The sequence below is a fragment of the Chelon labrosus genome, assembly GCF_963514085.1.
Source record: "Chelon labrosus genome assembly, chromosome: 16".
In the NCBI taxonomy this organism is placed as follows: Eukaryota; Metazoa; Chordata; class Actinopteri; order Mugiliformes; family Mugilidae; genus Chelon; species Chelon labrosus.
Genome location: NC_140349.1, coordinates 14,662,783 through 14,679,314, shown reverse-complemented (window position 1 = coordinate 14,679,314; position 16,532 = coordinate 14,662,783). Strand labels below are relative to the sequence as shown.

General features: G+C 43.8%; 1 protein-coding gene across 1 annotated transcript in view; it reads right to left on the bottom strand.

Annotated features, from left to right (window-relative positions):
• gabbr2 (gamma-aminobutyric acid (GABA) B receptor, 2) overlaps window positions 1–16,532 on the bottom strand; it is a gene marked incomplete at its 3' end in the record, with an annotated part of 169,916 nt that overhangs the window by 119,589 nt on the left and 33,795 nt on the right. The window contains exon 2 of the mRNA XM_084563825.1: window positions 3,627–3,764. Within this exon, the coding sequence (XP_084419951.1) occupies window positions 3,627–3,764 (138 nt within the window). The remainder of the gene's footprint in view (window positions 1–3,626; window positions 3,765–16,532) is intronic.

Genomic DNA, 16,532 nt, shown 5'->3' with positions numbered 1-16,532 from the left:
AGCAAGAGCGGGTAGCCATGGCAACGTTCATCGCTGGCCGTGGGAATGTGGTTCACAGTTTGCAGTTTGTGTGTCGATGCTGAAACGTGAATGGCGTCCTCCACATTCCTAAAACTTAATAAAAGTTGCCGGTGAAATAAATAAATATAGTCATTAAGTAAGTAATAAAATAAATCAATCAGATCATAAATAGTTGTATAAAGATGAGGGCTGTAACTTTTGGGTTGAGCTCTAAGCGATTCATTGCAATAAAAATGTTTCACTGCTGCATTACTCCCAGTGATGATGAAATTGCTATTTTAATGACTTTCACTCATCCAGTCTCATTATTTTTGGCTGACAGCTGACAGATTATTGATCCATTTCTATATTTATTGTGGCAGTTACTCACTTCACCATGTATTTCACCTGTCGATTCCACTCTTCTCCTACAGCACCTAGCCTATGCTAAGCTAACTAAGACTTGGCGTACACTGTAGCCAGTTTTCCCTTGCTATTTTAATTGATTCTCCAAGATCACACGCTCATAAGATGTATGAACCCATTAAGCTTTTGGACATGAAAAGTATTAATGTTGGTATCGGTAAGGGCAGATACCAGCCTGCCTTATACTTGGTATCGGATCAGAAAGGAAAAAAGTACCGTCCCACACCGCTGCCATGTAAGCGTGCGTGCATGCGACGCTTTCCTCGGGTGCATGTACAGCTGCAGATCTTGTGCCGTGTCACACTGACACTGACCATTTTAACAGCTGGTAATTTACCTGCCAGCAAAACTAGCACGCTTGTCCGTCTCTGATGTCAGATTTTTGCTGTGGCAGACGTCTAGAATATAGTGGAACTTTTGTGCTGACAGGGTCGTGAGCGTTTGAGGGAGAAAACTCGCAGATAATTAAACAGTGCTGGAGAGAGAGTGGAAAGTTGTTTTTATTAAAAGGATCATTTGTTTTAAAGTTACAAACCTAATGGGTAAGATGTCAGTGTGGAGGAAGGATGGCTACAGTTCCAATAAACAGTTTGTTTATTGGATAATTTTTCTCCTTCCTCCGTCACTTCACAATTAGTATTAATAGCATTCGTACCATTCCTTGTCCCTCTGTCTTGTACGGGAGATCTGTTTCGTGGACAACTGATTGGAATTCAATAATACTGGCCATTTACTGTTAGTACAAAAATATCCGCACTGATACTATCCTTCTGAAACCTGATGTTTTAAGGGCGAGTATGCGCCTTGGAGTGAGATTGTAATGAACGGGTGTGCAGTGGGAGTTTATTTTTGTTGAGCCTTTCAAAGCTGACTTCATTAGGCATCAACACTGATTGAATGCTATTTTTATGGGTGTATGATTAAGCCTTTTCCAGGAGTGGTAGTTCTCTCAGCTATCTCCACTGTAGATAGTATCTGCCAGCTCCCTGTTTTGATGTGGAAATGATGAGCTTGTTAAAGCCTGGCCCATAAAATCACCATGGAAAATTCTCTATTTCCCTTCCGAACCAACTTAAGTTTTGCAGAAGGGGTGCCAGGGCTGGGTAATAAATATGCACGGTGACAAAATTCACAGCTTTAAAAGAAGATCCCCACTGATGTAGTGTGATAAAAGTTGCGGGGTGCAGGATTGAAAACTTCTCATCTCTCAGCTCTCCTGCCTCTTTTGGCTCAGGGTGGCTCGTCCTTTTCTAACATCCTTTCTTTTGAACCCCTCTTTTGCTTTCCCTCCCTCAAGCAAAACCATTAATATAGCTTAAAGCAATGGCCAGAGAAGTCCCAACACAGCGGGCATAGAGTTGTGTGTGCTGTATGTTAATTAAACATGCGGCACATTCAAATACATTCATTTTCAAACCAACATATAACATGAGCACGCAGGCTAAAGCCAACAATCTACATGGCCTCAAGCGCAAAGGAAAGATTGTACAATACACTACATGTGCCGCCATCTTATTGTGCATTTATCCTCCAACAGCTATCTCATGTGTTGTTTACATTCACTGACGCAGATTGTTGCAGATCTCCTGCTCACATTGTAGATGCTTGATGACTCATACCCTGGTGAGGATGTAGCTCAGGTCTGCATCAAGACATCTGGCATCTCAGCACCACCAAAAAAAAAATGGAAGAATGCTCACTCTTAATAAGTAATTGCAGATGTTGTACATAGTTGTACCTCAATGGAGGCTGAACATGACTTAAGCCTCAACACTGTGCTGCTAATTAAAATAAGTATCGTCAATCATGTCTGCTGGCCTAAAAGAAAGCTATTCAGTATTTCTTTCTCCAGTCAGGAGCTGTGTGGTGTTCAGGCAGCGCCAGAGACTACCACGAATTTGTCGGTGATGGTTTGTGTATAGACTAGGACAGCCTAGTTGGTAAAGTGCTTGGGGGAACACGCAGTACCAGACACGATGTTCTGCAGAGCATGAGATTGCAAATGTTTCCTCTTGCAGGTATCACAGCCAAACAAGGCGATAAACATGGAACGTACATCAAGACACGAAGCCGACAGACACTTAAGAGCATTTAAAATTCACATATGGCTTGAACCTTTTCTTTTCCAGACTTGGATCATTGCCACTTAAATGAAGCGAACATACAGTAGAAACTAAAATTAATCATTCACATTTATAGCCACATCCTATGGATGTTTTTACTCTTGAGTGACCTGAACAAGGCATATGAAAAGCAGCAGATTCAAAGCCAGAAGAAGGAGAAATACAGAATATGTGCTTGAAACAAAGCCAGCTTGGCGTGAGTTTCTTGAATACATTTCAACTCTCATCTGAAAGGCTTCTGCAGTTCTGACTTACTGGTGGGAGTCGCAGGCATATACCAAGATGACTGAGAATTTTCACAGACGTACAGCACGCCACGTAATACAGCATTCATTTCAAAACACAGCCTCTTGAATTATGCCATATCTTCGGGGCACAAGCGCCACTCCTTTCTTATCTATTGCGCATAACCTTTGCAGGGTTTGCAGTGAATGAAATGTGTTATTGGCAAGGAGGTGTTTCTCCACAGCCAAACTGTAAGCAATAAACCAGGGGGTCAAAAGTTTGCGAGATCCGAGAATTAGTGTTGTGTAATTTCCACAGCGAGCAATCACGGAGCTCTACTGAGTTAATAGCAGCGGATGCCATTTAGCAAGCAACTGACCTAAGTAGTAACACTTTTATTAGATCATATCGATGACAAACACCCCTTAAGCACATTTGCAGCTATGTGAGGTGCATGAAACAGCATTTTACCGTTTTATAATTTGATAATATCCTTCCCTTTATAGGTCCAAGTGCTTCAGGGATGTCAAGCTTATATTAAAAAAAAAATAACACAGACTCTTGGTCGGGGTTTAAACCGTTATGACTCTGATTGTAAAATGGAGGGGGGATTCTACGGATTAGAGCAATGCCAATTAGACATCCACCCTAGCAAGGTTAATGAGGATTAAGCCATGAGTTGGGACCCTTTTAAAATCCCAGGTCCTGTCTGCACGCCGCGAAACTGGGGAACAAGAATTTCAGGAGAGTCAATTAAGCAGCAAATACAGAAACAATACAACAATGACATAGGCCCTATATGGGACACAATCATACACACACATACGATGACGTATAAAGCAGAGCCCCTACCTGCACCAGATTCCAGCCCTCCAAGGACTCTGCAATGATGGAGGTCACGGAGGGGCAGACACCTCCGAAGATCATCAGGTGTTTGGGGCCGTAGCATATGGCATCAAAGAAGGCCCTCAGCCCCTTGGCATTGTCACACTGCAGGCAGGGAGAGGCGGCGGAGGAAGGGTGAGGAAAAGAAAGAAGAGAAGAAAGAGAGAGAGAAGGGACATGTTATTTAGTTTTTTGTTGTAAAAACAGGAAAGCTGACGGGAACAGAGGAAGAAATGCTTCTAAATTTAGGAAAAGGGTAAACAGATGGAGATAAAGAGACAGAAGGGAGGGAAAGTTCTACAAACTTAAAAAGGAACATTAGATATTCTAACCTATTTTCAGACACAGTGTAGCTGACACACAAAAGAAGATAATATTTCTGCTTTGCAAACTCTTCCTAGACCCTAAATATAAAGGTCTTGATGTTTATTGATGAGACATAACATTATGACCATGGTCTCCCTTGTGCCTGGGTTGAGGGGAGGGGCCTCTGTGGATCAGGCTTGTTCCAATGCATCCCACAGATACTTGGGATCTAGTGAATTTGGAGGCCAGGTCAACACCTTGTGCTGTTTTTCATGTTTTTTGAGTTGTTTCTAAACTGTTTTTGTGTGTGTGTCTGTGTCAGGCTGCATCCTGCTGGCGATGGCTGCTGCCATCAAGGAGTGTCATTGCTGTGGGGTGGGGGTCCCATGTCTGGTCTAGGTGGGTGCTACATGTCTAGGTAACATCCACATGAATGCCAGGTCGAAAAGTTTCCCAGCAGAAACATTGTACTGTCACAAGATGGTCAATGTTATTTACTTCTCCTGTAAATGGTTTTAATGTTGTGGCTGATCGGTGTATATTATGCGCTTTTACATGACATGGATTTTTTTTTATACATATATATAAAATATTGATGGCGCAAGCTGACAGCTAGTCCATGAATCAATATTTACTAACTTCAGAAGGAGAAAAACCGCCACGTTCACAAGGTCGTTAAACTTCCGCACACTGCGATGGGCGAACTGCAAAAGCAGCCCACTCTCTGGTGTCACTTTACCGCGCGGCGTTTCATGACAAACAATGTGACATTTAAATAACATTTAACGCGTTACAAGCACTGTGGCACATGCTAACATAATTACAGTCTTGTGCGTGCGTGTGTCTGGAAACCATCACGTAAAACAATGTAGCTCGCAGGCTGCAAGAGCGATCCCCCGCTCTGGTCCAATGCTGCAGAATGCAGCCATTTCAGGTCACTATAGCAACCGGAGACAAGGAGCGCGCCGCGAGGAGGAGAGGGAGAAGTGAGAGGAAAAAGCAGTGTAGGTTTCTATTGATTGCTACATAAGCTGGCTAACCGGTTTTTCTGTGATTTCTTGATTTCCACGGTTTGTAATGATATTCCTATCAGCAGTACACATCCACCCCCTTCACTTTTCTATTATTGCCACTCAATTCAGGATGTGTTCCCACGTGCAGCTGATAGATAGATGGACGGACTGACTGACTGACTGAATGGCAGGTGGTGTGTGTGCGTGTTTGTGCCTTCTGACACAGTCCACCTCATCTGGAGAGTCATTTGACCTTGTTAGCCATCAGCCGGCGACTGAATGAGATTTCGCGCCGAACAACGGCACAGCGGGACCTTCACGAGGCAGATTGAAAAAGTGAAAATCGAATGTGGAGAATTGAGATCACTAACAGACATAGTATAGGAGGGTATGTTGTGATCTGCCGGGAACTTTATTAACTGTGCGTCGGGTGTCGCGGCTCCGGGGCTGACACAGGTCCACGTCACGTCTTCTCCTCGCTCATATTTTCGGAGGAGGGTGGTAATTGTCGGCCGGGTTAAGTCGAGCAAACAACTTCCAACAGCTTCCCCGCAAGTTATTAATCTCTAGAGCTCCAGACCGCATCCACGTCTCCACGTTGACATTTAATGCTGTGATTTAAGTCATCAGGCTATTTTCGTGTTAAAGCTTTTTAGTCGTTGAAGAGGAGAAGACCAATTACTGGTAAACACACAGTTTTCCCCCGTGCGTGCCGTTAGAGAACAATGTATGCTGTAACGCCGGTCAAAAATAGACTGCGGATATGCCTCAGGTGAAATGAGAAGGAGAAGATATGATTAGACACAGAGGGTATTCCTTATCCTGGCCACACAGCTGAATGAAACAGCAGGCTATTAACGGAGATATCCTATTTGCATACCCTTATCATTCATTTCTCTACGGCTGGCCGTAAGAAGGTGGGCCGCTATTGTAGGCCTCTCAATTGGTTACCATGCAACAAAAAAAAAAAGTATAATAAGTAATGTGGGCAGCTAAACTTGTCAACGTGAGTACAATAGAGCCTGGTGATAATGTAGGTTTAAGCTGAGTTATTAGGCAGAGTGACAACGTGCTGTAGGTGGTGAATAATTGTTATGTTAGTTACTCTGTTAGCGGGGAAATAAAACCAAACAACAGACGTTTGGATGCATGAACTGAACTGTATTCACGGGCGCGCGAACATGAAAGAGATTTTAAGTCAAGCTCGGCCTCTGTGATCACATGGTCTAATCTGATTTCCATATTTATTTATTTTTTTTTTATTTTTTTTTACTTGATGCATCTTGACAGGACCTTTGTAGGTGTCATCAGCTCATATAAAAGAGCTCTGGAATTCAACAAATGAAATGAAAGTAGCTCAAATGTCATACATAGAGCTACCAAGTAACCTACTTTCATCTGCTGATTATTTCTGAATTAATAATTTTGCCTCTAAAATGTCAGATTACTGTATAAAATAAAAATAACAATTTAAAGGGGAATTACCGTTTTTTACAACCAAGACCTTATTTCTGGCTAAAAAATACGATCATTTACTCACCCATATAACTCTGGTGTCATTTGGAGTCGTTCGGACGATATTTAGATCCGCTTTTATACATATAGTGGGAGTGACTGGGGCACTGAAACGCAGCCTCTAAATAATGCATTATCTGCCGCAAAACTTGTTCATTTCACCAATATTTTGTTATGATACGCTAGTGCTATTCCCCGTTGAGTCTGGAGTTAGCACTAGCGTATCATAACAAAATACTGGTGAAATGAACGAGTTTTGCGGCAGATAATGCATTATTTAGAGGCTGCTTTTCGGTGCCCCAGTCACTCCCACTATATGGATATACGCGGATCTAAATATCGTCCGAACAACTCCAAATGAAACCAAAGTTATGTGGGTAAACAATCGTATTTTATGCCAGAAATAAGGTTCAGGTTGTAAAAAACAGTAATCCCCCTTTAAAGCCCAAAATAGAGTCCTAAACTAATCCAAAAAAAAACACTAAAAAGAAATGCAGCAAATTTAAAAAGCTAAGAAGCAGGAAGTAAAGAATGTCAATCAATGACTTAAACGATTTAGAGATTACCAAAAACAGTTGCTTCTTTCTCTCTCTCTCTCTCTCTCTCTCTCTCTCTCTCTCTTTTCTCTTTTGAGTGCACACATGCACCCAATCTGTTGTGACTGCTCACAGAGCCTTGACCGGTGTGTTGTCATGCCAACCGTGTGACTATTCACTGTTCACACTTTGCGCGCTAGAGGAGGGAGGACGCCGCGGCGGGCGTGTTGTACCGACGGCTATATTTAGCCTCTCATTAGGTAGCACAACCACTCAGACATTAATCAATACTTATTCAGCTGCGGAGATGCTGTAAAAAGTTAGAGGGACAAAGCGGGACAGAGGGGAAGAGAGGCAGCGGGGTGTATAATAGGACAAAAAGAGACATGGAGGCGGCGAAGGTGACGGTGAGGGAAAGCGGCTGAATGGAGGGTGAGAAAGACGGGACGGCCTGATATTAACTGTCCGGTAATCAGGCAAAGTCAACCAGTATTATGAAACCTGCCCTCCATTATGGCTCCACAATAGAGTAATTCATGACCGTGAGATTGATTCATTGGCTCTCCGTGATGCTTAGCAGCTGAACAATGCTCTGCAGATTTGCCTATAGTCCATCAAATGTATTTAAATGCCACATCTAAGGTGATTATACTTCAGATCTTTAGATCACTTAATGACATTTTCTTCAGACACACAATTCTCCTTTTCTTCTTCCACCCTCCTCTCTACTCTTTTATATCCTTTTTCCACTGTGAGACATTTATGTGTTTTTCAGCCAATCCCAAGCAGTCACATGGAGAGGTTTTAGGTGCAGGCTGCATTTTACATCCCAATTTGTCCACAGAAATGCGCCCTAAATAAGGCATCAACTGAGACAAATATCTCTGTCCTGAAAAACACAAATAAGTTCTGAGAAAAGGCTGGTTCAGTGAGGAAGACATAGCAGCACTTCACTCTGAGGCAGAGCTGTAAGAAATACTACAGCACTTTATTTCCCCCTACTCCAGTCTGAAATCTAATTCCTGGCATTTGGAGGCCATTTGGCGCAGATCGATGGGGTTAACGCCCGTAGTAATCTGTTTGACTGCCTTGGGAGACGGCCAGAGAAGGTGCGGGCAAAACCTGGGAATGGAAACTCGAGGGATTCATATATCCCTGTCTAATGTTGAAGATCCGTAAACAGTAAAATTTACTTCAGGCCACCGCAGAGTCACAAAGCGCGCGCCCTTCGCACACACACACAGAAATACGACTGGAGTTTTACTTCGCTCGCCAGGTTTAGAAGTATTCAGGCTCATATTATTGTTTGACATTTCCAGTGCAGCGAGTTTGCACCACCACTCGCACCATTTAGAGTGTATTACTGATGGAACAGCTGGCAGAGGAGGAGTCTATTTCAAACGCTTCCTCCATCCATTGTCTCTATTACATTTCCTTCACACTGACCTTTACACAGAGCTACTGAGATTCATTCTTATTGATTTATCATTACATGATGACATTAGCCTACTGTTACTGTGCTGCTGATAAATCACACTCAATTAGGTTAAATGTGGGGAAACAGGGTCTCTGGAATGTTGCAGTGAATTATTTCTTTTTAACCTGTTTTTTTGGGATAATTTGCATGTATAATATATTTTAATCAAACACCTACATTTCAGTAAAACAAATGTCCTTAAAGGCCAACATACGCTGACCCCTGCATATCTAACCTTAGTCAATAGAAAGCTCATTGATTTCAATTATTCACATGAAAGGAAAACTAATGAAATGAAAAAGCAGACAACAGAAGATACATTTTAAAACACATGAGGTCGCTGGGAAAAGCAGTGAGTCAACAAAAAACATTACATTTATTTTAGGTTAGTCCATTTCGCCACACTACCAAAAAATGTGATAATTAATTAACACTTAATTCATTCCCTCGGATAAATTATCCTGCCCTCCCTTCACAGGGTCTAACACATTTTCCTGTGGATGTGACAAGCCGACAAACTTCATATTTTTGAACTCAAAATCCTCCAACTCGCCACCGCTACACGTAAAGACCACCGACGCGGCCGAACGTGTGCACGTGCGCGCGTGTGTGTGATACTGTGACAAGAACAAGAGCTGATCAGAGCGCCAGGCTGGAGCTAACCATGATGAAATGCCTTGTTAACGCCGCAAACAGAGGCAGCTGCACCTGTCCCTCGCCTAATGGCAAATTACTGCACCCAGATCAGCAACCTGGGGCCCAATATTGCATATAAGCATGCATACGGGAAGGCGGGGGAGAGAGAGACGAAGAACAACAGAGAGAAGCGGGGAGGGGAGAGCCTGATCTGGTGTCAGAAGCAATCTGCTCTGTTCACACACCGCGTTTACTGATGACAGGGTGAAGCACAGGTGATTACCAAGAATGCGCAAGAATCCCACCGCAGAGTGTACATGCTTATGGGTTAAGGATGGGTGTGGGCATATTGTCGCCTCATATATTAAGATAATGAGAAGTTGTGTGCTTGCGTGAACATGATGTGTTAACAGCGTTACTGTATTTAATCCACTAAACAGATGCAACTTCCCCCGTCTTTAGTAAGTAGATGTTATTTGTCCTTCGCTGATGCATAACAAGGATATTTATTCAGGAAATAATGGAACAGCTAGAAAAAAAGCAAATGGTAGAAGTGTATGCAAATACAGTTTGAAGGTGTTTGAATGAGCAGTCATCATATTTTGCCTAAATTTTGTGTTAAACTTTTAAAACACTTGTATAAAGGGAGTGCTGACAGCATATTCATAACATTTTCAAATGGGGTATTTCCAAAATGTCGACCTCTGAGGCTGAAAAATAAAGCCAAAAACTGCAGTTTCTCAAATGACCACTCGACACCGACTCCAAAAACAAGATAAACCCCGTCTGACCAGGTGTGTTGAACATGAGGCATGCGGGCCAAACCACGGCCCATCAGAGGGTCCAATCTGGGCCGCAGGATTAATTTGCAAAATTGGCGCCTATTCCTAATTTATCCACTAATTATTTATCGCACCGCAGAATTCAGGACATAACGCGGGACTGAGCCCCAGAACTAAACAGTAGGAGGCAGCAATGCACTGAAATTTTAAGGTTGTTCAAAAATGTTTTGTAAGAGGATAGAACATTAAATGTAAACTGTTTCATGATGTACTTTTTTGCGCTAAAACAAAGGGAAACATTTGAAGTTGTCTTTATTTATTTATTATATTACTGGTCCGGCCTGCTTGAGATTAAACTGGGGCGTATGTGGCCCCAGAACTAAACTGACACACGCTGCCACAGACCATGTTATGTATAATTATACAGCAAAAATAAATATGTTCCCTGCCTGGAAATATGACAGTTTTTGGTCTCCATAGCTACTTTCTCCAGTCATGACAATTGGACAATTATTTAATTTTTATAATGTCATCGTTTCAATTATATCAAAGCTTAAATGTATGCATAATTAATGGTATGGCTGCTCTGCATGACTGATGAGTGCTGTTACAACTTGTTAGCTGTGTGTGCAGGCATCATCCGCCTGACTAAGATTAAATTAGATAATCCCCACATTTCTGAAATGGTGGGGCGTTAAGAGGAGTCAGGCACTGCCAAGCTGGAGTCACCATACCTAAGACCTATGAATCCTGTAGGTGACATCACATCTTAATATACAACAGTGGTTCCCCAAATAAACCCCCCAGCGGCACGCGATCTCAACAAGCGCTGTTTGATGGAAATACGCCTACACTGTCAGCCAGCTTTTACAACTGACACCACACAACAATTTCCAGTCATTCTTTTTCCTCAAATAAAGCCACTATCGTCCCAGATCAGTCTCCACTACACAGATCACTAGCTTTACCAGATGCAAACATTTACCCGTGCCAACCGTTGTAACTGAACGCGTTGTACATCTTCGTACAGTTGAAAGAAAACACGCACTCGCTGCTGAAGTAAACTTTCAAGGCAAGCCTGGGTACACCTGTACACATCCATCCTGCCTTCATGCTCTGGGTGTCTGCGCGGCACATGCAAGAAAAAGCTGGTCTCTAGTAACAGCTGCCTCCTGCATGCACTCCTCGCTGAATTACTTCCACATCCCCAAGCCAGGAGAGGAAATGCGAGCTTCAGAAATTGCTAAAACATATGCTTGGCATTATAAAGCCCCGCAGAGTTAGCAGCCAATAGGTCAGATCTAAAGAAGATTAACAATTTCCCCATGTACAAACCCAACTAATCCTCTAAACTGTGTCGTGGCTGCCAATACAGCTACTGTCAGAGGAGGAGGAAGAACCAGGAGGTTTGCCGTGTGCGGGAATCAGTCGAGCAGCAGCAGCGGGGTAAAGTTCCACAATTCTAACATAAAGGTAATGTAACTGTATTATCTTCGATTCATAAACAGGCCTCTTTTGAGTTCACTGGGGCTATCCATCCGTCATTTCAGGTCAACACTCGCCGCTGCTCGCTGAACTTCTGCAGTGGCAGCCTCATCTCTACCATCCTCACACGTACGATCTTTAAGAAGCTGGAGCTATTTGTTCTCCCTCACTGAACCCTCCGGCAATTGAGAGGTCCACTGGGGTGTAATATATCGCCCACCATGCCTTTTCTTTCTCTTTCTAAATGACCGGGAAGACATGGCTGACAGGTAATTCGCAGTTTTAAGGAACCAATGAAAAAGCAACTGCCGAAGCTTTCAGTGAGATGCTTGTGAAGGAGCACCGAGAAGGAGAGAATGGGAGAGAATGAAGTTACGTGCGCTGCAAGCATCAAGGCGCTTTGTGGTAACATTTAAACAGCTGGCCCCGGAGTATCGGAACAGAGTACACATTGATTGAGTGAGAGTGGAAGAAGTAAAATTGAGAGCAGGCAGGAGTGATGGAGTTGTTTTTTCAATCTGGCCCCTTCACATTGTACGCCTGCAACACAGAGGAGGAAAAAAAAAAAAAAACCTGAGGAACCCAGTACTTGTCTGGGGAGAGACTGGCCTTTAAAATCCACTGCGACAGACTGACTGGGCTGCTCAAGCTGATGGCTGTTTGCCCTCCATCCCCTCCTCTCCCCGTGCAGTCTGGCTCTTGTTATTGCACTCAATCTATCTCTCGCTTTCTGGAGAGCTCAGATGGCCACCAGGATAACCGCGATGGCACGTTGGAAGCCTCTTCGGCGGTGACAAGTCCCTTTCGCTCTTTTTTTCACTTTCTGTCACTCCCACTCACAATATTCTCCCCCTGCGCTCATGCTTATTCTCAAACGCGCAAACTCACCAGATGAATTATCATCCCGGCATGAACGCGTGCCAGAGCGCAATCTTCGACGAAAAACGCGCGCGTGCGGCAAAACACACAAATCCTGTCGCTCGTGAATTAGAGATAAGCTCGAGTTGGCCGGTGGTCCTAAAATCATGGTGAACACATTGCACCTTTATTAGCAATCTGTGCGGTGCAGAAAGCAGGCGCCGTGTTAAGCCTATTACAGGTTGTTGTGCTTTTTGACAAGGCCTGACAACAGCTGGAACATGCTGTGCTATGCGGCGAGAGGGACGGACCAAAGTGAAATCCCCCTGAAATGAAAGGACGACGGATGTAAAGCAGGAGGTGAGGGGAAGGGCTGTAGTTATTAGACTTCTGATAACACTTACATGTTATTTAATTTTGCTGCTTCATGAAGTAGTCGGACGTTCATGTTGTGTCATTTGAACCCCTTTTGTTTAAAAACTACTTGGCATTCTGCACTTATTAACCACAGTTGCACCACAGCTAGTGAATGTGCTAACTACTAAATGAGAAGGAAGTGGAGAGAATAAATGCGAACAGGAGAGAGAGGAGACGAGAGCCCATTATCATCAAGTCAGTCGTTACTTGGCCCCGAAGGTCCCCCAGTCTGCTCCACGGATGAATTCAGTAAAGCAGGAAAAAAGAAAGAGGTGGAACAAATGATGATGATTCCAGTTAAGAGTAGAGTAGTTAATGAGTGTTGGATCAAGAGCCGGTCTGATTGGTATGCAGCAGTCCAAGGTTACCGCAGAAAGACATTGCTGCAAATGATTTGCGTAATCGTTACATCTGCTGCTGCAAAATGCAACATGGTCGATTTTTGACTCGAGGCGTTCCGCCCGTGATTTTTTTTTTTTTCTTCCGCTTTATCACCGACAGCACGGCCTAAAATGAACTCAAAATGAAAAATTGCTACCCTTCAAGATACTTGTTAGATTGTTTTTGAGTTTTCCTCAACTGAAGCAGCCTGTAAACTGAATAATAAGGCGGTGCATAAAAACACTCATATTTCATGTCAATTGGGGGATATTAAATCTTTATGGACAACAACTATTCGAAAGTTTCAAGGAAGCCCAATGCCAGTCCCCTCCCCAACTCCCTTCAATCTTTATGAAAACTGCTCCGGCATAAATATACAATGGATATTGCGAACCTCTGCTTCTCATTTAAAAGGCCCTCCCTCCACTTTTTACAAAGCTCTCACCGTCCTATTTACCTTATATATAATCTGCAAAAGCAGAAGCACTGATACTTAAGTTAGGAGGAAAAATATAGGGAAAGAAAACAACACATTTTGAAACATTCGCAGACGAGGTGGTTTGCATTCACTTGTTTCCACAGTGAAACAGAGAGCCAGGACTGAGACACACAGAAAGAGGCTTTTGTGCAGTGGCCTGGGGTGTATATGTCAAACGCCAAAACAGTCAAATTAAGTCTTAGACAGAATTTGTATCATGTTGCCTCATTTTCATTCATTCATTCATTCATCTTCTGTAACCGCTCCTGTGAAGGGTCGCCGGGGGGCTGGAGCCTATCCCAGCTGTCATTGGGCGAGAGACGGGGTACACCCTGGACAGGTCTCCAGTCTATCGCAGGGCTAACACAGAGAGACAGACAACCATTCACACTCACATTAGTGACTTACTGGAGTAATGTCACAATAAAGACCCAGGCTAGCTGTTTTTTGTTTTTTTTTTATGATTAAGGCTTTGCTGCGCTAAGCTAACCAACTGACTGTAGCCTTACAATTAGCAGAGAGGTGTAAGATTGCTATCAATCTTCAGGAAGAATGTTTTCCCTGTATCTATTTTAACATTGCACCGTCAACATCCCAAGCTGTTGGGTCAGCTTCACCAAATCAGTTTTAGCTACAGTGCAGTAGTAGAGCGATTTGGTAACAGCCATAAAATGCACCATATATAGATTGTTTTGAAAATGGTCAGGAGAGGTAGTCTGGCTTTCGCCAGACTAAGTTCAATCTTTTAAGATTGAACATTAGTCTGGGGAGTCTGCCATGTAATTTCTACTGCACAAGAGGCGTGATCAACGGGCATAGTTCAAATGACTCTGTACGCAATTGGATAGTCATTCACCAATCAGACCATCGATCCGGGTGACGTCCTTTGCAGAGCGACGCAAAACTCCAGGCAGGAAACGTGTCAACAAACGTGGATGGTTTGTAGGATTGATCAGCGGTCTGCAGAAGCAGCAATGGCAGAGAACGATTTTTGCAGGTTGTGCAAAACAAATATGAACTTGCCTTTGAAATCTTTTAAAACAGCAGCGACAGCGGCGTCGACGGATAGCTGTGCTCTGGTGGCTGCCATGTTTCATGTAAACAACAAGCTGCTTGCCGACTTTACCGTCGCTTCTCTGACGTCATCGTTTTGAACCCACCAATAGCGCGCCAGGCGGATAAGCCCGTTTGTGATTGGCTCCAGAAAAAGTGGATCGGCTGCAGGAGAAGTGAATGTGTGGGTTTCCAGCCTGATCTGCAGGGCGGAAAAGAAACCGCCGTCAGATCAGGCTGGCGAAAGCCAGACTACAGGAGAGGGAGAACAGGCTAAGATGTCTTGACCTTTACTGTAAAGCAAAAAAAAAAGAAAAAAGCTGGATCTTACAATTCCCAGGATGCAACCAGAATTTCATTAGACCAAGCCGAGAAAAGCTGCTAACCTGCCACACCAGATGGTCTCTAAAGCTCAGTCCACATATAAGCAATGTGCTCAACGGCCATAGCTTTGTAGCTGACAGTTGGTGTAGCTGCCTGTGGACGTACCAGGCTCTGGTCTGGGGAATTTGGAGGTGGGAAGCAAAGTCTGTGTTTGGGAATGTTTGCTTCCCAGCTAATTAACTGTATCATTAGCTCCCATTGGTAGTTGCCTCACACCCAAAGGTTTTACGCCTATCACCACGGTCTCTTGTCACCGCATCACTGCCAGTCTCCTCCCGTGTGTGCGCGCCCCTTTAAACGGAACCTAAATCTCACCAGAGCAGCTGCCTCGCGAGGTGACAACGATGCTCCAGAGTCCCACTAAAATCTATTTCCTGAAGGTGTAAGAAGCATGATGGTTGGATTAGTAATTAAGGGAGCAAAAGGAGGCACCGCACTTAAAATTTTTTTGCTGTGGCTTCACCTGCCAGTCATTTTGCCGTTCTTCTAACATGTAAGCTATAATGGGACTTTAGATTCAGTGTGACATTGTCTTTTGGAAGGGGGGCATTTAATCGTCACGCACATCAAGTTTGGACTTCAGTTTTCAGATGCCATTGTCCTTACTACTACTCTGTGGTTGGTTATATCATAACAGCCACATAGAGAGTGGAAAATAGGCAGATATTGCTGCTGACATTTAGTCGGGCCCCGAAAGGACGAACACCGGCAGATTACTCATTCCCATCTATTAACGACTTTTAAAGAAGAATCAACTCTTTATTCCGCATAAGACAGATGGGAGTCTGGCAAGTGTGGGCACGGTGGAGCTGGATTCCCAACACAGTGAGTGGGTGCTCGGAGGTGTGCATGTGCGTGTGTGTGTGTGTGTTTCATGAGCGCAGTTCAGGCTGTCCCTCTCTGCAGCCTGAGGATTCTTCTGTCCACGCACATCAATCTTGTTACAGCAGAACGCCGCCTCCCAGGAATCCTGGCCTCGTCCCTGTTTGGATTTAGCACCTCTCTTTCATTCTCTAAACCTTCCTCCCCAGCCGCGACTTCTCTCTGTTTCATCATCGTTTCTTCCCCTCTCCTTCTTTCCCACACGTCCTTTTCTCCGTTTCACGGTTGCTCGCACCTCTCATCCTCCTCGCCGTCACCCGACGCTCTCTCTTTCTCCACTTTTACTTCCCACCTCTCATTCATCCCTTCTCTCTCTCTCTCTCTCTCTCTCGCTCTCTTCTCTCGTTTCTCAGCTGCCGGAGGTTTTAAGTTATTAAGGGCCGCGTCTGCAAGCATTGCATCACTGGCACGTCTCCTCTGGATGTTAACGTTGCAGTTTTCTGTACAGTCCAATTACTTTCTCAGTTAATCACCCAACCAGGTTTTTTTTTTCTTTTTTTTCACAAAGGACACTTTGAAAGAATGGACTGACATAATATGGAAAGCAAATGTGCTTATGAATCATTCACATTAGGTGGAATTTGATTAAACAGTCAGTGGCATGAAAGCACAGAGGACCGTAGATCAGCTGTTGAGGTTAATGGATGATGACATCCCAGCAGAGAGAGAA